At 38.1% G+C, this 23,850-nt stretch overlaps 1 protein-coding gene across 14 annotated transcripts in view; it reads right to left on the bottom strand.

Moving 5' to 3' along the window:
• Positions 1–23,850, bottom strand: part of LOC308337761 (lysine-specific demethylase 5D) — a 60,599-nt gene that overhangs the window by 10,236 nt on the left and 26,513 nt on the right. For 12 of the 14 annotated variants that reach the window (XM_080795947.1, XM_080795943.1, XM_080795949.1 and 9 more), the window contains 5 exons: positions 19,922–20,080; positions 19,419–19,538; positions 19,145–19,303; positions 1,999–2,180; positions 1,741–1,903 (listed from right to left, as the gene is read on the bottom strand). In XM_080795947.1, the coding sequence (XP_080652073.1) occupies positions 1,741–1,903; positions 1,999–2,180; positions 19,145–19,303; positions 19,419–19,538; positions 19,922–20,080 (783 nt within the window). The remainder of the gene's footprint in view (positions 1–1,740; positions 1,904–1,998; positions 2,181–19,144; positions 19,304–19,418; positions 19,539–19,921; positions 20,081–23,850) is intronic. The other 2 variants (XM_080795945.1, XM_080795946.1) reach the window with 1 other exon arrangement.

Genomic DNA, 23,850 nt, shown 5'->3' with positions numbered 1-23,850 from the left:
AGGGCATTCCAGTACTATACCAGGCACTTTTACTGTCAAATATAAAAACCAATATTGTATTTTTTTGTTTAAGACACCTATTTTCTTCATAACTGAAGAATGCATAGAATAATAAATATAAAAGTATTTAATGGGTAAATAGTGCATAAAGATGTATTTTGTAATAGTACAACAAAGGAAGAGGGACAGAACTACATAGGAACAGAAGTTTTTTTTTTTTAACTTACCACTGAAACTAAGTTGGTATTAATTCAAATTACAGAGATATAAACTAAAATAATAATTGTAATCTCCAAACAAACCATTATGAAAGTAACTAAAAAATAAACAATAAAGAGCATTAAACCAGTACAATTAACACCATGAAGAAAGTAATGCAAGAACTGAGGATCAAAAAAAGATATGACTACAAAAAAACAAACTAAAAATTGCCAGAAATAAGTCCTACCTTATTCGTAATTACAAAAAACTTCAAAATCAAACTCTCAGAAATAAAGACAACGGGATGAATTGAAAACATGGTTCAACCCTATACTATCTACAAGAAACTCACCAAGGTAATTACACACAGGGTCTGAAAATCAACCGATGGAAAAATTTATTCCAAGCACAACAGTGAGCAACAGAGAGCAAGTGATTCTATAATAAAACAAAACAGGCCTGAGTAAAAAATTGAGATAAAAAAGATTATACACTGATAAAAGGGTCAATTCACCAAGAAGCTAAGTGAATATGTAAGAGAAAAAGAACAAAGAATGGATAAAATGAGAAGCTACTTCCTTGAAATGATAAACAGTTTTTGTCAAGAGAGAAAGACTAAAATTATATCAGAAGTGAAAACGGGGGTATTAACTACCAAGTTTACAGAAATAGAAGAAAAGTAAGACAATACTATAAATAACTGTCCACTGGCAAATCAAGTAATGTAAGTAAAATGTACAAATCTCAGTTCTAAATATGTATGGTAGTGCATGCTGAATATTACGTGAGAGGCAAAGAAACAGTAAGCAAGCCAAGAATCATGAGGCAGAACAAATGTTATAACTAGACAACCTCATGATTTCATCAATATTCAAATTTACCTGCTTTTTAATGAGATAACAGTAATGTTGAAAAAGTTCAAACAAGAATTTATAAAATGTCAGTAATATTTGAAGGAAGCCTTGAAATGCCAAAATCACTTTATGAAGACAGAAAACCTGAAATGGACATAAATTATAAAAAAACTTTGTACAGGCTGACCTGTAACTTTCAAAAGTACGTATGACACAATTACAGTATGTTGCAAAGATAGTGTAGTACTTTACCTTCTATAAATTGCTGGGTACTTACCATTTTCTGCAAAACTGGCTAATATAAATTAAATCCTAGAAATTCCCAAATCTGAAACCAATCCTGAACCCCAATTTAAATTTCATAAAATTAAAATTTATACCGACTGATGTTAAAACACAACCAATCCTAGGCTAGGAGACACATTAAAAAGATCAAAATCCAGCTTTTATGTTATTTAAATAACTATCTGATCTCTCCTCTCCCTTCCTCCTAAGGATACCTTAGTGTTCTATATAGGATTGCAGCTTGACAGCAGTACAGAAAGACAGAAAGACATGAGACTAAAGCTAGTACCCTCACCAAAATGCATGTAACTTTATTTCTGTGAAACTATGTTCTTCCTCATTTCCTTTCCACCCTAGCACAACATTAAATCTGCTTTGCCCCTTATTTCCAGGTACTTACTGGTACACCATGGGACATGAGGGTGTTGGGATTCATGAGGGTGACAAGCTGGTGGAGCAGGTCAGGCTGGCTATCAAATAGCTCAGGTGTCAGCTTCTTCATCACCTCCTCCAAATGCTCTGCTGCCAATGAGGGTACCCCATACCAGGTTTTCGGCTCACCCCTGCTCAGGTAAAGAGGAGATATATAAAGTCTGGGCATATCCTTGTACATGAAAGAAGTCTTAACATCCATCCCAGCCATTAGGATCCCACTCACCAGTGCAGATAGTTAATAGAGTAACTCCAGTGATCCTCAATATGCCAACAAAATGCTGAGAATACCATGCCTACATACAGCCAGGGAACCTTCATGCCTGAGATGTCTGCATTGATGTGGCAGAGAACAGACTGATCCAGCACCGGCATTACATTCAGATTCCATCCACTGGTTGCATATTCCTGTTAAGTCCAAGATTTGCCAATGTTAAGTAGGAAGCAGGATGGGGTAAAGACAAACTAAACCAGGCATATGTAGAAGACAGTAGTTCTCAGGGCATGCTCTCTGCTTTCATTTAAGAATACAGACTCAGTACTCATGGTATTTTCATATTCATGATACCTCATGATACCCCAGTCATGTCAATTTCCATTATTTCTGAAAGCACATCTTTCTTTTGGAGAGAAAGAGAAAACACTATAGCTCAAAATATTATCCACAATCCACAATTCATCTGTCCTAAAACTAACAAGCACTGTTCATAGCTTTTCTCTAAAGTCAATTTTCTCATTATCAGCTAAATGCTATGCACTAGGTACAGCAATTAGGTCTGTAATTAATCCTTAAGTAATTTACATTTTCTAAACATCATAATCCTATTTTTCTCTTATGTGCCTCTGTATTACTGATCCAAACAAAACAAAACAAAAAAATATGTTGTGCTCTAAATCTTGCCCAAACCTTAACTATACTGAGTATTTTCTATAGGATATTTCAGACTCTCTCTCTCCCAAACTCTGAACTTACTATACTACTTATACAATCTCATACATTTCTTTCTTTGTTCTGTATTGAAACGTAAGTTATTGATTCATTTTGGGGGGGAGTATCAAAAATTGTCAGTGAAAAACAACATCCATGAAATGTCAAAGTAGGAAACTCTAAAGGCTGATCTCTATACTACCATCAAGAAACTAGCAAAAATTATTAAATTCACTTTTTTTTTTTAAGATTACTTATTTATTTATTTGACAGAGAGATCACAAGTAGGCAGAGAGGCAGGCAGAGTAAGAGGGAAGGAGGCTCCCTGCTGAGCAGAGAGCCCAATGTGGGGCTTGATCATAGGACCCTGAGATCAGGACCTGAGCCAAAGGCAGAGGCTTAATCCACTGAGCCACCCAGACGCCCCCTAAATTCACCTTTATGAGAACTCTGAATAACAGTCAAAGGTTACTGCTAACTAAAAGACAATAATGAAAAAATAATTAAATACAGTAAAGCTCCATGATATTTTAACCTACTGTTGCCCATCCCCCACGCCATGGCTGTGATAATCTTGAAGACAGCAACCTACATTGGTCCACGTGGTTTCCTTATTCCAGAAGAAACAAAATGTATCTCAAAAGATTTTGTCTGCCCTGTCATAAGCACAGCAAAGAGCTAATGCAAAAGGCTTATCTTTACTCAGAATTTACTCAGCCTAACTCAGAATCACCTAAGAGTTCAGAAGTAACTATAAAGAAAATTTCTTGAAAATACTGATAGGCAAATAAATCAATCAATCCTTCAGAGCAAAGGAGAGCAGCTGCATCAAACAACAGACATGACAAAAACCCTATGTGGAAAAGCTAAGAGTGAGATGCTTCAGGGATTACGGGTTTTAAAAAGTTTCTATGTAATCCAAGAACCCAGAAGGCCTAAGGTACCCAGGTTAGGAAATCAGCTCAGAAAAGGTATCTAGATTTTCATCTCTGCCTGATCTTCAAACTCTATGCAAACAGGAAATAAAGAGTTATAGAAAGAGTTATATATGGCCTATATAAGCACTGAAGAGTCACAAACAGAGCCAATCTGGAAAGAATGGAAGAGTATTCAGGGACAATGTTACAAAAATACTGTCTGTGCAAAAATAGTTATGAAAACTCACTTTAAATAAACAAATACAACTCTAAGGAGCCCAGCAATAAGAAAATGAGGGGCAAGAAAACTTAATTTCCAGATTCACTATATTAAAACATTCAAAATGTTAACATTCAAAATGCTAACAAAAACTATGAGACATGCAGTACCTAGACATAATTATAGACATAATCTCAGTTAAAAATACCCGCTTTGGGGCCTCTGGGAGGCTCAGTACTTAAGCATCTACCTTCGGCTCAGGTCATGATCCCAGGGTCCTGGGAACAAGTCCCACCTGAGGCTCTCTGCTCAGGGAGAAGCCTGCTTCTCCCTCTCCTTCTGCTTCTCTTCCCAGCCCCCTATCCCACTCGTGTTCCTCTCTCGCTCACCCTCTCTCAAATAAATAAATAATCTTTAATAAAAATTAGCTACTGTGGGGGGTGCCTGGTTGGCTCAGTGGGTTAAAGCCTCTGCCTTCAGCTCAGGTCATGATCTCTGGGTCCTGGGATCGAGCTCCGCATCGGGCTCTCTGCTCAGCCGGGAGCCTGCTTCCCCCTCTCTCTCTGCCTGCCTCTGCCTACTTGTGATCTCTGTCAAATAAATAAATAAAATCTTTTTAAAAAAAATTAGCTACTGTGAAAACTGATTCAGTTTTAAATTATTTAAAACAAATTACGAGAAGGCCAACAAGAAGATAAAGAAAAAAGTACGAAAAGGGAGGTAAATAATGGTCAAATTAAAATAAGAATATTTAAAATATGGGATCTTATGATAGAAACAGAGAAGTAGTGATCATAGAACAAGAAGAAGATCTAACAATTATAAATATTTATGCCAATACGGGACCAGCCAACTACATAAGACAACTATTAATCAAAATAAAGAATCATATTGATATGAATACATTAACAGTATGGGATCTTAACACACTACTCTCAGTAACAGAGAGATCATCCAAGCAGAAAATCAATTAAGAAACAAACAGCAGTGAATGACACTGGAACAGATGGACCTCATAAATATATATACAGAACATTCCACCCTAAAACAACAGAATACTCATTCTTCTCGAGTGCACATGGAACCTTCTCCAGAATAGACCACATACTGGGACACAAATCAGGGCTCAACCGATACCAAAAGACTGAGATTATTCCCTGCATATTCTCACATCACAATGCTTTGAAACTAGAGCTCAACCACAAGAAAAGAGTTTGGAAGAAATTCAAACCTTTGGAAGCTAAAGACCATCTTGCTCAAGAATGTTTGGGTCAACCAGGAAATTAAAGAACTTAAAACAATTCATGGAAACCAATGAGAATGAAGACACATCGATCCAAAACCTATGGGATACGGCAAAGGTAGTCCTTAGAGGGAAACACACTGCCATCCAAGCCTCACTCATAAAAAAAGAAAAATCCCAAATACACAAACTCTCTTTACACTTTAAGGAGGGGAGAATCAACAAAGTAAGCAAACCCCATGCACAAGAAGGGAACTAATTAAGACTAGAGCAGAGATCAATCGGATAGAAATTAAAGATACTGGGGCGCCTGGGTGGCTCAGTGGGTTAAGCCTCTGCCTTCGGCTCAGGTCATGATCCCAGGCTCCTGGGATCGAACCCCACATCAGGCTCTCTGCTCAGCGGGGAGCCTGCTTCCTCCTATCTCTCTGCCTGCCTCTCTGCCTACTTGTAATCTCTATCAAATAAATAAATAAAATCTTTTAAAAAAAAAAAAAAGGAAATTAGAGATACTGTAGAACACATCAACAGAACTAGAAGCTGGTTCTCAGAAAGAATTTATGATACCGATAAAAAACTGGCCAGAATTATCCAAAAAAAAAAAAGAGAGAGAGAAAGGACCCAAATTAATAAAATTATGAATGAAAGGGGAGAGATCATGACTAACACTAACAAAATAGAAACAATTATCAGAAATTATTATCAACAACAGCTATATGCCAATAAGTTTAACACCGTAGAAGAAATGGATGCATTCCTGGACACCTATAAACTTCCAAGACCGAAACGGGAAGAAACTGACAACCTGAATAGACCAATACCTAGTAACGAGATTGAAGCAGTGATCAAAAACATCCCAAAAAACAAGAGCTCAGGGGCGCCTGGGTGGCTCAGTGTTAAGGTTAAGCCTCTGCCTACAGCTCAAGTCATGGTCTCAAGGTCCTGGGATCGAGCCCCACCTCGGGCTCTCTGCTTCCCTCTGGAGCCCGCTTCCCTCTCTCTCTGACTGTCTCTGCCTACTTGTGATCTCTCTCTGTCAAATAAATAAATAAAATCTTTAAAAAAAAAAAAAAAAAAACAAGAGCTCAGGACCTGATGGATTCCCTGGAGAATTCTACCAAATATTCAAAGAAGAAATAATAGCTATTCTACTGAAGCTGTTTCAAAAAACACAAACAGAAAGAAAACTGCCAGACTCTTTTTATGAAGCCAGCATTACCCTGATCCAAGCAAAGACCCATCAAAAAGGAGAACTTCAGACCAATATCCCTGATGAATATAGATGCCAAGATTCTCAACAAGATCCTAGCTAATAGGATCCAACAGCACATTAAAAAGATTATCCACCATGACCAGGTGGGATTCTTCCCTGGGTTACAAGGATGGTTCAACATTCACAAATCAATCAATGTGATAGAACTAATCAATAAGAGAAGAGAGAGGAAGCACATGGTCCTCTCAACTGATGCAGAAAAAGCATTTGACAAAACACAGCATCCTTTCCTGATTAAAACTCTTCAGAGTATAGGGACAGAGGGAACATTCCTCAACTTCATAAAATCCATCTATGAAGAACCCACAGCGAATATCATTCTCAATGGGGAAAACTGACAGCCTTCCCTTTGAGATCAGGAACATGAAAAGGATGCCCACTCTTGCCACCATTGTTCAACATAGTATTAGACGTCCTAGCAACACCAATTAGACAACAAAAAGCAATAAAAGGTATTCAAATTGGCAAAGAAGAAGTCAAACTCTCTCTCTGCAGATGACATGATACTTTAAATGGAAAACCCAAAAGACTCTACCCCCAAACTACTAGAACTCATACAGCATTTCAGTAATGTGGCAGGATACAAAATCAATGTACAGAAATCAGTTACTTTCTTACATACTAACAATGAAAATACTGAAAAGGAAATTAGAGAATTGATTCCATTTACTAGAGCACCAAGAACCATAAGATACCTGGGAATAAACCTAACCGAAGAGGTAAAGGATCTGTACTTGAAGAACTGCAGAACACTCACGAAAGAAATGGAAGAAGACACAAAGAGATGGAAAAACATTCCATGCTCACGGATCAGGAAAAAAAAAAAAAAAAAACAATGTTAAAATGTCTATGCTGTCCAGAGCAATCTATACTTTCAACATTATCACTATCAAAATACCAGCAGAATTTTTCAAAGTCCTGGAACAAACAATCCTAAAATTTGTAGGGAACCAGAAGACCCCAAATTGCCAAGGAAATGTTGAAAAAGAAAAAGCTGGGGGCATCACACTGACTGATTTCCAGCTTTACCACAAAGCTGTGACCACCAAGACAGCATGGTACTGACATAAAAAGAGACACCTAGACCAATGGAACAGAGCAGAGAATTCACATATGGATCCTCAACTCTATGGTCAACTAATCTCCCACAAACCAGGAAAAAATATCCTTTGGAAAAAAGACAGTCTCTTCAATAAATGGTGCTGGGAAAACTGGACAGCTATGTATAGAACAATAAAAATTGACCATTCTCTTACACCATACATAAAAATAAACTCAAAAAAGATGAAAGACCTCAATGTGAGACAGGAATCCATCAAAATTCTAGAGGAGGACATAGGCAATAACCTCTTTGACATCTGCCACAGCAACTTCTTTCAAGACATGTCTCCAAAGGCAAAGAAAAAAAAGCAAAAATGAACTTTTGGGACTTCATCAAGATCAAAATCTTCTGCACACCAAAAGAGACAGTTAACAAAACAAAGAGGCAACACACAGAATGGGAGAAGATATTCGCAAATAACACTGCAGATAAAGGGCTGATATCCAAGATCTATAAAGAACTTCTCAAACTCAACACTGAAAAAACAAGATAAATCTTTCAAAAAATGGGCAGAGGACATGAAGAGACACTTCTCCAATGAAAACTTTTCATCATTAGCCATCAGGGAAATTTAAATCAAAACCACATTGAGATACCACCTTGCACCAGTTAGAAAGGCAAAAATTAACAAGGCAAACAACAAATGTTGGAGAGATTGTGGAGAAAGGGGAACCCTCTTACGTTGCTGGTGGGAATGCAAATTGGTGCAGCCACTTGGGGAAATGGTGTGGAGATTCCTCAAAAAATTAGTAATAGAGCTACCCTATGACTTGGCAATTGCATTTACCCCAAAGATACAGATATAGTGAAAAGAAAGGCCATATGTACCCCAATGTTCATGGCAGCAATGTCCATAAGAGCCAAACTGTGGAAAGAGCTAAGATGTCCTTCATGGATGAAGAAAATATGGTATATGTATACTCCGTATACAATGGAATATTACCCAGCTACCAGAAAGGACGAATACGCAACTTTTGCACCAACATGGATGGGACTGAAGGAGATTATGCTGAGTGAAATAAGTCAAGTAGAGAAAGTCAATTATAATATGGTTTTACTTACTTGTGGAACATAAGGAATAACATGGAGGCCATTAGGAGAAGGGAAGGAAAAGTGAATTGGGGGAAATCAGAGGAGGAGACAAACCATGAGACTATGGACTCCGAGAAATAAACTGAGGGTTTCAGAAGGGAGGAGGATGGGGGGATGGGTAAGCCTGGTGGTGGTTATTAAGGAGGGCATGTATTGCATGGAGCACTGGGTTTTATACATAAGCAACACATCATGGAACACTGCATCAAAGACTAATGATGTATTAACATAACACAATTTTTTAAAAAAAAGCACCTGCCTTCTGCTCAGGTCATAAACCCAGGGTCCTGGGTTTGAGTTCCACCTAAGGCTCCCTGCTTGGGGAGGAGTCTGCTTCTACCTCCCCTTCACCCCCACCCACTTCTGTGTTCTCTGTCACTCACTCTCTCAAATAAATAACCTTTAAAAAAATTAGTTATTGTGAAAACTGACTCATTTTAAAATTATTTAAAACAAATTACGAGAAAGCAACAAGAAAATAAAGAAAGAAGTATGAAAGGGAGGTAAAGAATGGTGAAGTTAAAATAAGAAAATTCAGGATATGGGATTTTACGATAGAAACAGTGAAGCAGTAGTTATGGTAGAAGGATTCATAGCTAGAAATGATGAAAGGTGAATTCTCAGATCTGAGAAACACAATGAACCCCTGGTATTTTATTTTTATTTTTTTAAGATTTTATTTGTCAGAGAGAGAGAGAGAGAAAGAGAGCACAAGCAGGCAGAGTGGCAGGCAGAGGCAGAAAGAGAAGTGGGTTCCTTGCTCAGCTCCCTGCTGAGCTGGGACTCGATGTGGGACTCCATCCCAGAACGCTGGGATCATGACCTGAGCCGAAGGCAGTGGCTTAACAAGCTGAGTCACCAAGGCAACCCAACCCCTGGTATTTTAAATTAAAAAGTCACATCTCTTACCAAGAAAAACTGCCATAATCCAAAACAAAGAGATCTCATAATCAAAACAAAGAGAAAAATAAATTAGATTACTTATAAATGTTAAGATTCAGAGTTGATGTCTCATAAATCAGTAATCCAAGAGTATTTTTAATGTATGGTGAAGAAAATAACTCCTACACCAGATTTACACATATTCAGAGAAATAACTTTTTAAGAAACATTTCTTTTTGACAAATAAAACAAATCAATGATTAAATACTTCTACTTAAAAATTTCTAAAGATTTTATTTCAAACAAAAAGTAGTCGTCTTTGAAGATCAGAGTTTCAAGAGAAATGGTACCAAAAAGAGAGAGTATACACATGAATAGGTGTATATTAAGCTTGAAAATATAAAAGAATAAAGATATCTATTTTATAGAGCAAAAAAAAAAAATGTTTAAGCCCAAATAAAAATTTTACAAATGTTAGGAGGGAGGTGAACAGAACAGTAGAAATCTGACCTCACTTTAGATGGGGCAAATTCCAATAAATTTAAACATTAAGTTGCATTTATTATCTTTTTTAAAATTTTACTTATTTATTTGAGAGATCTCCCAAAGCTGTAATTAAAGTATTAAGAATAACATACATAGGGGCGCCTGGGTGGCTCAGTGAGTTAAAGCCTCTGCCTTCAGCTCAGGTCATGATCCCAGGCTCCTGGGATCAAGCCCTGCATTGGGCTCTCCCCTCAGCAGGGAGCCTGCTTCCTCCTCTCTTGTGATCTCTGTCTGTCAAATAAATAAATAAAATCTTTAAAACAAAAAAAAGAATAATATATATACATATACATAACACATACATATTCCTATATATATAACTGATTAAAAAAACAATTAAAATGGAATACAGGGGCGCCTGGGTGGCTTAGTGGGTTAAAGCCTCTGCCTTCGGCTCAGGTGATGATCCCAGGACCCTGGGATCGAGCCCCACATCAGGCTCTCTGCTCAGCAGGGAGCCTGCTTCCTCCTCTCTCTCTGCCTGCTTCTCTGCTTACTTGTGATCTCTGTCAAATAAATAAATAAATAAAATCTTTAAAAAAAAATGGAATACAAAACTAGGCAAAAAAGAGAGAAAGAAAACTAAGGGGTAGAAATACTGAGATAGATATAATAAATAATAGAAAACTGACTCCAGCAAACATATAAAACTCTATATGGACTTAAAAAAAAATCAGTTCTATCAGTTATAAGAAACACACCTATAGCCTAAGTAAGACAGGCCATATACAAGATATACACCAAAAAAAAAAAAAAAAAAAAAAAGATATACACCAAGTAAAAACTCAATCTAGGACCCAAGAAAAACTAACATGTAAGGGATTCAGAGACAGAAAAGAGACCATTCCATTTACCTGTTTTATAAAAGTTACAAAATTAGTAATAGTTAAAAACCCATCCTGGGGAGAATACTATAATATGATAATACTACAAGTACTTACATATCTACACATATATAGTCACATATCTAAGCATTACACATGCATTATAATAAGTATCTGGGTATTTCTAACAGTTTGTAGATAATATAAATTGTACACTTCTAAAAGTCTATACTGGGAATAGGACACTTGGGTGGCTCAGTTGGTTGAGCTGCTGCCTTCGGCTCAGGCCATGATCCTGGGGTCTTGGGATCGAGTCCTGCATCAGGCTCCTTGCTCGGCAGGGAGCCTGCTTCCTCCTCTCTCTCTGCCTGCCTCTCTGCCTGCTGTGTGTACTCTCTCTCTCTCTGACAAATAAATAAAATCTTAAAAAAATAAAAAATTAAAAAAACTTAAAAAGTCTATACTGGGAATAACCAGCTCCAAATACGAAGCCTAGAAACCCTTACTTTAGGAGACATGTAAAATGTTTGTAACAGCAAAATACTGGAAGTGATCCAGCAGAAAAATGGATAAATGATAGTATAACCTCCATGGAATATTATACAATAGTGAAAAATCAGGTAAATTCAAGCTTTAAGCAACAATATAAATGACATTTCAAAGCGTAACACTAACTGGGTAACATGCTTTTTAGAAATACATTCATAGGGGCGCCTGGGTGGCTCAGTGGGTTAAAGCCTCTGTCTTCGATGCAGGTCATGATCCCAGGGTCCTGGGATCAAGCCCCACATTGCACTCTCTGCTCAGCAGGAAGCCTGCTTCCTCCTCTCTCGCTGCCTGCTTCTCTGCCTACTTGTGACTCTGTTTGTCAAATAAATAAAGAAAATTAATAAAAAAAAGAAATACATCCATATATAATTAAACACTAAAAAATTAAAAGAAAATTTTGACATTAAATTTTTATTTGTCTCTATTTGGGGCTACTGAGGTGAGGCAGGGAGACATGTCTCATGAAGAAGCATGGAAATAGATGTAATTATATTTGGAAACATCAATAATTAGGTTCAAATGTGGGTTCAAGGATATTATTTAACATTATGCTTTATAACTGATTAAAAAAAAACTACATATATTCTGTTGAGGCTTTATAGTATCATGATTAAATTGTTTCCTATTTCCAAAAAAGTAATTCAAAGAACACAAGATGTCAATAAAGGAAACTAGAGGTGATCTCCCTGTTTCCTTAGTTTATACTTTTCAATTTTCCACAATTGATATAGAATACTTTAAGAAGCTCAACTATTTTTTTAATAAAAAAACACTCTGTTCAGGGCGCCTGTGTGGCTCAATGGGTTAAAGCCTCTGCCTTCAGCTCAGGTCATGATCCCAGTGTCCTGGGATCAAGCCCCGCATCGGGCTCTCTGCTCAGCGGGGAGCCTGCTTCCCCCTCTCTCTCTGCCTGCCTCTCTGCCTACTTGTGATCTCTGTCTGTCAAATAAATAAGTAAAATCTTTAAAAAATAAAACAAAAAAAAACCACTGTTAAAATGCTCCTATATATGTATACATACCTGGTTCTATATATTCTCATACATACATATATAGTAAGTTAACAAAAATAAATAAGAGCTAAGGCTTCCTGAAAATATCCCTTTTTTTAAAAAAAAATATTTATTATTTGACAGAGAGAGAACAATGAGAGTAGGGGAAGTGGGACTGGGAGAAGGAGAAGCAGGCTCCCTGATGCAGGGCTCGATCCCAGGACCCTGGGATTATTAGAGCCAATTTAATGTTAAAAGCTGTTTAACTATTAGGGCCTGCTTAGCCAGAGTGACTCCATATTGCCTAGGTAGCCATATTGTTGTTTATATCCACGGACTACATTCTGGGAATAAACGCCCCAGTAGTTCCTGGTATCGGTTCCGGGTACCGATTCCGGGAGTAATCGCCCAAACAATAGAAGCCATGTACCTTGGGTCTGCAGTTATGCCCTATAAAACTAGCCTGTGAGATCGGGAGGGGGTCACTCTCTTCGGAGGCGGCCCTGGCCGGTCAGTCTGACTTCTAATGCTTGGCATAGAATAAAGCTTTGCATAACTTTCACTTTGTCTCAGTCTCGTTCCTTTGATAACGGACCCCAACATTCTGGGGGCTCGTCTGTGATCAAATGACGAGAACTGAGCCAGCATCAGAATCTCTGGGAAAAGTAAGATCTTGAGATTTTATTCTGCGGGATCTGGTCTGTCTGGTTGTGGAGCTCCAGGGGTATAGCCCACCAGGGAGAAGCTGGATGCAGCATTGCTCCCCAGGGCTGGAGTGGATGCGGGGACGCCCCATCCCTCCACTGGCAGATCACCAGGGGGTCCGAGTTCCCTTAGGTGGTCAGGGGAACTGCCAGGGGGTTCGAGTCCCCCTAGGTGGTCACCGGGGGTTCAAGTCCCCCTAGGCGGTCAGGGGATCGAGAAAATCCCCACCAGCAGCAGGTTGTGTTTTTGAGTTGGGATTGTTTCTTACACACCCTTAGACTTGATATCTGGTTGAGCAACGGCTGCTGGGTCTGGTCTGCGGTTGTCTTTCTCTTGTCTTTTTGTTGTGTGTTGTGTTGTTTGTTGTGTTTGAAGAAATGGGGCAAGCAGAGAGTAAGGGACCTATGACACCCCTAAGTCTTGTTCTCCAGCATTTCAAGGATTTTCAAGGTTAAAGCCACCTAGTTGGGTGACAAGGTTTACCCAGAAAAACTCTCTAAAACTGGGAATCCTTTCTCTGCCTCTGGCAGCACTCCCCCTTCTGTTTCTGCACTGACTTGGGTGCGGCCTGCGTAACTGGCCTCTAGACCATCCTCGGTACTTCCTGCACCAACAACTCCTTCCCTCTTCACTGTCAAGGAGCAGGAAGAGCAACCCTGGACCTAACACCCCCCACTCCAGATCTTCCCACCCGTGTCTCAGGTAAACATTACAAGTGGAGTGGGTCCAGTTGAAACATAAATCAGTATTTGAACTAAGTTAACTTTGTTGGTTTAATTAAGATAGACAGGTCTTTAAAGTTACAGCAATAAATGTGAAACTTCAATCAAAGTTCACTGAAGGTCAAATAAGCTCATGTTATTTGTTAAAATCTGTTAGCAAAGAAATAACTGAACTGATAGTTAATTGTCTGTCCCAAAGTTTTAATGGGTAATTATTAAAGTAGCTTTCAAAGTCTTTGGTAACCTAAAAGTTTAAAATTTTGGTTGGATGAAAAATGGAATTAAATTATCAACATCTAGGTCTTAACCAAATCTAGGATAAAATGCTAAAGCACTGAGTACTTGATGTAGGTTTGTGCTTTTGACTTCTTACTTCAAAGAAACTAAGAGTATTTAAATCTGTTGGTTAACATGTTTTGTGCTTAACTGATTCATAAATTTGCCATCTACAGAATTCTATTGTAACTGTTCACAATTGGTTAATACTTAACCATCACTAGAGACTGAAGTGTTTCTAAGAATAGAAAATTCTGCTAACTGTAACTAAGACTGATGGAAGTAAGGGAAACAACCCTATATGTAAAAAAGTAGGAGATACATAAGAAAGATAAAGAATGGGAATACATTTTGTTAAAGATAAAATATAATTTTGTCCTAAATGAGATGGTTGTTTGAAAGGAAATGGCTTGGGACAAAACCTGGATGCAAAAGAAAGTTGTAAAAGGTTTGTGAAGGGAAACACACACACAAAAAAGAGGGCCTAAGAGAATAAGTAGTTTTGTCTTTAAGTAAAAATGTCTGGTTGCACCAGAACATGAAAGGAGATAATAAAAACTAAACTTGAGGATATATAGTAAGTCATAGAAGGCTTGGGGAAAGTAACTTTTATTTGCCTTGGTTTATAGGTTTGAAAGGAAACAATGAAATATGTTGAAAATCTGACCATATCAGATTAGTTTTGATGGATTTATTCACAAGAAGGAAAAAAAGACTAATAAATCTTTTCCTGTAAAATGTTTCTGTTCAAATGAGGCATAGTATTTAAGGAAGGAAGACTAAAGCCCTGTGTCATGGCAAATCTATATTGGTGATCCACTCAAGTAAATGTTGACCATTACATAAACTAAAAGGACACTGGTATAAAAAATCTGCTTTCTCTCTGTTTAAAAAGACAAAGTTTTCTTAAATTAATTTATCTACTGTTAAGAAGAGAATGTAAATGGTTTTCTCTTTGACTGCCCAGAGAAACCAGTTTCTATGTTTTGTTTTATCAGTCTTAAACCCCCGTTATCCTATTTAAGCATGTGCTTTAAAACTTAGATTTTAGCAACTGTCAACAAGATTTAAATTGTAAATGAGATCTCTTTGACTCGTAAGGCTTTTCCTTGGTATGCTAAGTTACTCAGGAAGTGCTGCTAAGCCAATGATAAACCTTGGGTTACATTTGGGTAAATGCTGTAACTACTCTAGAGGTTCTATACATTTCCTGAAGTTTTAATGTTTTGATAAGGGTCACCACTTATTATTATTCTGAGCTTTTGTCATTGTAATTGTTTTAATTCTCTTGTAAAATGAATTCCGCCTTAAAGGAAATTCATATGGGAGACTTTCAGGACAAATACAGGTCTTTGATATGTTGAAATCCTGGAACTGAATTGCATAAAAATTTCCAGAAGTAAGAGCTACATTCAAACTAAACCAGAATTAGTAACACGGAACTAGATGAACTGAAAGATTGTAATGTTATGTCTCTTAATGTTTTCTCTTATTTTAAACAATTACTGGTTCTGTAATATTTACTCTTCCAGACTAGAGAAACTTTCTCTTAAATTATATGTAACTTACAGAAATGTAGAAGTATTCACTTGTAAACAAATCAAGGCATTCAACTTTTCTCTCTATCTGAACCCTCTGAAATTCAAAAGGTCTCAGCAAGTATTCTTTCTTCCATGGCAATCAGTCATTTGCATAAGTTCAATAAGAATCTGTTCTCCTTGTAACCGGACACCACTGGAAACACTGGTTATTTTACCAAGGCATTGACTGGAATGTCATATTTTTTAAAAACTCAGATATGACCAGACAGCTTAAAGGAACTAAGTTTGACTTTATAAAACCTGGAGCCATAAAGCCCCCTGAAAGTGCTGGCCTGATACCTTGCTTACAGAGTTCCCAGCAGCTCACCAGGTGAGTAAAGGATGTCACTTCCTGGCAGGTTCAGGAACCTCAGGATACATTGGGGCCCTCAGGAACAGGAATTCACCCAAATCAAAGGTATTGCAGCCATGTCTGATGGCAAGTACTTGGCTTGGCTTCTGGCCTGGGGAGGCTATTACAAGTTCAACCTACAGATTCCTTATAAGAAGCTCCAGCAAAGCAGATTCTAAAAGATCTATATAATCACTCACTGTTCTTGCTGAGCTTATGTCAATAATTAGACCAAGTTTGTTAAAACTGGACTTGTATTTCAAATAAATTAGTCCTGATTTAGCTATCTCTGGAAATGAGAGTTATTTTAGAGAGAAAAATTATGTTTTAATAACACACCTTTATGGATGTTAAATTCTAGATTTGGTTGTCTTTAAATGTTTGTTTATCTAAGCTAGACAACCTAAGGTAAACTTCAGAGAAGTTGCACAATAGCTCGTTGAGATGATCTTGCCTAACATTCTGTAGGGATAATAACAGAACCCATTGGACACAAATAAATCTTAGTTTTTATGGATACCTTTTCAGGCTGGGTAGAGGCTTTTTCTGCCAAACATGAGATGGCAGGAATAGTAGCAAAAATACTACTAGAAAAAATAATTCCTAGATTTGGGTTGCCTCTTGCAATCGGGTCAGACAACAGCCCTGAATTTATGAGTTCAGTCTCACAGGCATTGGCAAAGGCCATGGGCACTAATTAAAAACTACACTGTGCCTACCAGCCCCAGAGCTCCAGACAAGTAGAAAAAATGAATCAGACTCTTAAAGAAACCTTAACAAAGTTAATTCTGGAAACTGACGGTGGATGGGTGATCTCCTTCCCTTCACCCTCCTTAGGGCGTGGTGTACGCCCTACTTAAACAAGGTTACCCCATTTAAACTAATGTTCGGGAGCCCCCCTCCACTCTGCCCATGGCTACAAGAGGTTGCCCTAGCAGAAATGACTGATCAGTCTGTACTCCAGTCACTGCAGGCGCTACATCTGTCTTAAAAAGAGCCCACGCAGGGATCCGAGCTGCCTACACTGAGACGGAGACGGAAGTGGAACCACATCCTTACCAACCCAGAGAACTGGTATGGATACACTGCAACTAAGTGGGAAACTCGGAGCCTCGTTAGAAGGGACCATTCACAGTTATCCTGACCACCCCTATGGCAGTACGCATGTCATGTCAAACAAGCCGAAAACAAGAACACCTCCCAAAAATGGGAGCCACTGCCAGTGGACCCCACCAACTGTGGACTAAAACAAAGACTCAAAGGGTTTCATAACTTGGTCACTTTTAACCCTGTTCCTACTTAGCAGCAGCCAGGGGACACCTCATCGGCCTAAAACAGCCCAATGAAAAGTCAAAAAAACAGCAGATAAAACAACACTCAAGGTTAACTGCAAAATAGAAGAGGGCTTGACATACTATTCCTAGAAAAGAGAGGCTCTGCGTAGCCCTGGGAGAAAAATACTGCTTCTGGGTAAATTATATTGGAGTCATCAAAAACAGTCTGGCAGCCATTAAAAAGAGAGTAGATGAATGCAAGCAACAATGCAGGAACTCCCAGGGATGATATAAGAGTTTGTTCAACTGGTCTCCATGGATTACTTCCCTAATATCAGCAATTACAGGCCCCCTGGTTTTACTATTACTAATGCTACTTTTTGGCCCCTGCATTATTAATGCCCTAATGTCATTTGCACAAAAAATTGTGGCAATAAAAATGTGAGTCCTACAAACTCAATATAACCCATTACAACAAAAGACATAAAACTGGCTGAAAAGTCAGAGAATTGACTAATCTCCAAAGAAAAGGGGGGAATATTAGGGCCAATTTAATGTTAAAACCTGTTTAATTATTAGGGCCTGCTTAGCCAGAGCGACTCCATATTGCCGAGGTAACCATATTGTTGTTTACATCCACGGACTTCATTCCGGGAATAAACGCCCCAGTAGTTCCTGGTATTGGTTCCAGGTATCAATACTGGGAGTAAACGCCTTAACAATAGAAGCCACGTACCTTGGGTCTGCGGTTATGCCCTATAAAACCAGCCTGTGAGATCGGGAGGGGTCGCTGTCTTCAGAGGCAGCCCTGGCCGGTCAGTCTGACTTCTAATGCTTGGCATACAATAAAGCTTTACATAACTTTCACTTTGTCTCAGTCTCATTCCCCTGGCCGGTCAGTCTAAATTCTAATGCCTGGCATACAATAAAGCTTTGCATAACTTTCACTTTGTCTCAGTCTCATTCCCCTGGCCGGTCAGTCTAAATTCTAATGCCTGGCATGGAATAAAGCTTTGCATAACTTTCACTTTGTCTCAGTCTCGTTCCTTTGATAACAGACCGCAACAGGGATCATGACCTAAGCCAAAGGCAGACGCTTAACGACTGTGCCGGACATCCCTAAAATTTCCCTCTTAAACTGCTATTATTCTATCTGGAACAACTGTCTCATAAGGCTTTACATGAAGTCAGTGTATATACAAAGCTAAACACTATTTGTCTAGGCTCTGGCCATCATGGTAAAACAGAAATCAGAAAATGAATAACTATTCAATACTGCATAAGATGCATTATCTTTTAGCTTCTTCCCAAGTAAATTGTGCTCCACCTATATTGTTTGGCTGTCCCTAAGAAATTTGTCATGTAATTAGTTAAATTTTCAGACATCTAAATGTCTAAACAGCTGACTCATGCCATGAGATCACCTTGGATAAAACTAGTAGTTTCCGTATTACTCTATTTGTTCTACATGATGAAAACAAATTAAAAAATCAATGAGAGCATTTCCCGATGCTTTCTTTCAAATTTATATATAAATATTAATAAACTGGTGATACCAGTTGTTTGTCTATCATACAGATAACCAAAGATGGTAGCTTTAAGTATTTACTTTCAGGGAAATCAGAAAGACCCCTGTAGCTCCTAACTGAAAAATCAAAGGTTTCATTCTATTCCTGGGTTTTTTTTGCCATCACAAATGCAGAATGGAAACAGTGATGGTTATGGCAGTTAAGCACACTCTGGGTTACTGAAAGATCAACCAATACCAGTAACCCTGATCTGTATTCCTACTATTTGAAAAAAGCACTATATGGAGGGACTTATGAGAACAGATGGTTTCATAGGCTAATGACTTTCCCTATCTGTGTTGTTAATATGAGTTACAAATCACATTACCTCTTCCTCAGGGGACAGGCTGCCTTTGCTACTGCTGACAGGAAACCCACTACCAAATTCTTTGGAATGAATGTCTGCTCCATACTCAACCGTTATATCCTCCTCAATGCTGCTCACTAGTCTCCAGAATTCCTTCTCCACAAGTTCTGTAGGTACCATCTGCAACAAAAGATGTAAAAGATGATCACAGTACACTATATTCTGGCCCCATACCTGTATGAGCATAAGACTTATCAGACAGTAATCCCTATGGCCCCACTCCACAATCACATACATGCACAGGCATGCTGAAGTAGTCAGCCTTGAAGGAATCAGCCATTTCACCAAAGCTCTGCAAAGTGTACTCCTGGGTAGCCTGCTCGAAGCCAAAGGCTTCAGGGGGCCTCTTACACTCCTAAAATAGAAAGTATTTCAACAAGAAAGAGAAAACAGGCAAAGAACCTAAAAAGAACAACAGGAGATATATCTTATGTTCTACCCTCCCCCTTTTCTTATGTTTCAAGGTAGGATGGTTTCTTCACTATCTACTAATCCTTTTCTTTTCCTTTGGTCATATGGTTCACACCCTTTGTATTATGGGCCTTCCTGTCAATGTTTTAAATGTGTACAATCTGTCCAACCATTCTTGCTTAATAACCCATAGGTGATCAAAACCTGACACAAACACTAAGAAAAGGGCAGCCAGTAACATCTACTCCAGTTTCCCTTAAAACCAGGAGGCTAGATTTTAAAACTAACAAGAACTAAATTTAAAATATTTATATTCAACAGTCATACCTCCATGATACACTTTGGGCATCTCCAGACCCCTCTAGGGATTTCAGGAAGGGGTGGCATTAGGCAGAAGATGTGGTAATTGTCATCGCAGCCCTCGCACAGAAGTAACTTATCATCTTCATCCCCTCGGGAGCATATTCGACAGAGATATGAGTCAATCTACCAGGAAAAGTAAAAATATAAGCTGCCTGCTCCATGATACCTTATCCTAGATTTCCAAACCACTTATTTGAACTAACACCAACCAACAACTACGTGATGTTATACTCATGAGTTCACTATTTGGGGGAAAAATATGACAGGACATAAACAATAATGAAATAATTTAATACATCAAGAAATAAACCATGCTTAAGGTGCTTAGAGGACAACAAAATAGATTTTTTTTTAATGTAAGATTTAATGGCACAAACCTAAATGATGAAGGTATAAACTGCCATGATCACTCAAAAAGTTACATATGGTTAATAATAAAATATACTCAATGCAAATTGAACATTAAACCCCTACTGAACAAATATCCAGTAACACCTGTTATTGTATAAAGTTTAATAGGTATCCATTTTTACTCTAAAGTGTGCCTTCAATTTTCATAATGAATTGGTCACCAAAGTAGCATGCCACTAGAACAAAACACGAGGGGGCAAGGCCAAACAACTTAAGATACTTAGATACCACTGAAATAATCTAGTATTAAGATAAAAAACAAAACACATCAAAACATTTTTAGCAGAATGAATATTAGGAAAACCACTTGGGCACCTGGGTGGCTCAGTCTGCCTTCAGCTCTGGTCGTGATCTCAGGGTCCTGGGATAGAGGCCCACATTGGGCTCTCTATTCAGCAGGAAGCAGCCAGCTTCCCTATCTCTCTCTGCCTGCCTCTCTGCCTACTTGTGATCTCTCTGTCAAATAAATAAACAAATAAATCTTAAAAAAAAAAAAGAAAGAAAAAACACTTGAAGTGAGAATAAGCTACACTGGAAGAATCAAGAACTAAAATGATCACTAAAAAGAGGAAAGAGGTGACTCACAGAGTAGGACAAAATATATGATATCTGTATGAAGCTGTAGAGATACATATATATAAATTTTCATATTAATATAGGAGACACACATATGTAAATGTACAAATACACATATGTGTATGTGTATATGTATTTACACACACCCGTACATTAACTTTCTTACATATACATGTGCAGCAGTAACCTTTAGTCCCAGCAATTTCAATCCTTTCACATACACAATAAAAATGCCTACGTTATCTTTCCTAATGGCATGTATTTTAACAGTAGCATTATTCAATTTATCTCCAAACTGCAAACTACCAAAAATTCCATGAATAATAAAAGAAACTAAGAAAACATAGAGGTATTTTTAAGAAATGTACTTAATGAAACACAATACAGTGAGAACCTACACAACATAAATAAAGTGTATCGATGAACAAGGAAAGCAACACAAGATTACACACTGATACTATTTTATTTTTTTTTCACACTGATACTATTTTAAAGTACAAAAATAAGGAAAGCTGTTTTTATGCATTAAAAATTTTTTGAAAAAACATTTTGTGTATGCATGCTATACTGTAACAAAAAGAGGCAATAGAGGCACCTGGGTGGCTCAGTGGGTTAAGGCCTCTGCCTTTGGCTCGGGTCATGATCCCAGGGTCGTAGGATCAAGACCCACATCGGGCTCTCTGCTCAGCAGGAAGCCTGCTTTTCCCTCCCACTCTGCCTGCCTCTCTGCCTACTTATGATCTCTGCCTGTCAAATAAATAAATAAAATCTTTAAAAAAAAAAAAAAAAGGGCAAGAGAACTAGGTGACCAACTAGATGTAAAGGTAACAGAAAAGTCCTAAAAGACCCCAGATGGATGACAAAATTTTGCTACAGTCCGTAACATAACAAACACAAGGTCAAATGAGGAAGTGATCATAATATCTATAATCCCTAAGTGATGAGGAAGAGATAACGAGAAATACAGGAGCTGGAGTTTAAAATACAAGTCTTTTCAAAGACAAAATTTCTAGGGACAACTGGGTGGCTCAGTCAGTTACATGTCTGCCTTCAGCTCAGGTCATGATCCCAGGGTCCTGGGATCTAGTCCCACACTGAGCTCCCTACTCAGCAGGGAGTTTGCTTCTCCCTCTCCCGGCCGCTCCCTATGCTTCTGCTTTCTCACTGTCTCTCTCTGACAAATAAATAAATAAAATGTTTTCAAAAAGAGGTAAAATTTTTAGGAACATCAGTAATTACAGAGTAGGTGTGGTCAAATAAAAATTAGGAAAAAATAAAATACAATTTGCTAGAAAAGAAAAAAGATAAACAAGAAAGGAAACTGACCATTCCATAAACCAATAGATTCCAAAATATTCAAGTGATTCTAAAAATCCTTCTAAGTAAGCAGTATAAAATGGGAAAAGAGAAGTCACATACATTAAAGACATAAGGCAAGATCTGCTATATGAGATGTGCTATTTTTGAAGCATTTGCCAAAAACAACCAGCTTTCACATTATGTCCTACAATATACAGGTGTAAATCAAGCTGAGAAAATACTTGTTACGGGTATTGAAAAAGATTCAGCAGTATGGGAGAAATTTCAGATTTTAAAAATAGGAGATGAAAATTTCCCTCCTAAGTATAATACCTTGAATATGTTTCTACTCCTTCCTAACCATCTGTTTCTTCATATACAAAAGCCCAGAAGTAAATGGAAGGGAGGAGAATGTAAGGTGCGTTAACTCCAGGTTAAGACCAGGGGTGGCAGGTCAGAAAAAGACTGATAACAGCACTCAAAAAGAACACGGGGGCTTAAGGGGCAAATTCCAGGACCAAGAAGCTGCAGGCCCTGACCTGAGCCTACAGGCCTTGGGGGCTGGCCACTGGCACCACAGGTGCCACCCAAGTCCACCCAGATCCAGATTGTTCACAGTTTTGGAGACACAGAGAGTAGAGTCAAGTGGGGGCCTGGGTTGACTGCTAAAAGGATCACTGTGGGTGTGCACCACCTGTGGGAGGCTGCAATTTTCAGCAGTGCTTACAGAGGGGCAGACTGTGTTTTCCAAAAGGTTCAGAGAGGAGCAAATTGTGGCTTCTCTCCTCTGAGGTGGAGGTCTGGGTGCGAACATTTTCCTTTGCTCTGACCCTCCAAAAAAGATGTGAAAAGGTGCTGGAGAACAAAAGCCCAAAACCCAGCTTCCACAGAGTCTACCCCCTTGATATGGGGCAGAGCAACTCCGCCCAAGTAGGACTGACTGAAAAACAATACGGCATGACCCTCTCCCCGAAGACAAGCTGGAAGAACAAGAGGACGACAACCCAAGGGTCCCTAAAACTGTAAAACCCTAACACTAGGGGAAAATGGTATACTGAATTTCTGTTGTTGCCTCACTGCCTGTGTATTTCTTAGGTACAACTCTTCACTTTTTTTTTTTAATTCTTGCTCATGTGTCTTCTGTTTTTTTTCAACCTACTTATCATTTCAATTAGGTATTCCATATTCCATAGTGACTTTATTTTTAATACAACATATTCCATAGTGACTTTATTTTTAATTTTATTTTTTCCGTGTTCCAAGATTCATTGTCCATAACTTTTCAACTAAAACTTTTTCACATGTATACTTTCTTTTTATGTGTATATACATACACACATTTTATATATATGTGGAATATATGTATACATTGATATATATACACTGAAGCTTATACACACATACATACATATACATATGTGTATATATGCATACATGTGTATATGTGTGTGCACACATACCTGTACATGTATACATACACATACATATATGTGTATACATATAAACACGTGTGTATGTATATGTATGTATACGTTTTAATGTAGTCCTTTTCTCCCTATTTAATACTGCCTATATATACATACACCAATTTTAATTTCCTGTATCTC

This window comes from Martes martes (genome assembly GCF_963455335.1).
Source record: "Martes martes genome assembly, chromosome: Y".
NCBI classification, from domain to species: Eukaryota; Metazoa; Chordata; class Mammalia; order Carnivora; family Mustelidae; genus Martes; species Martes martes.
The sequence above is the reverse complement of the archived record's forward strand: the minus strand, read 5'-3'. Positions and strand labels throughout refer to the sequence as shown.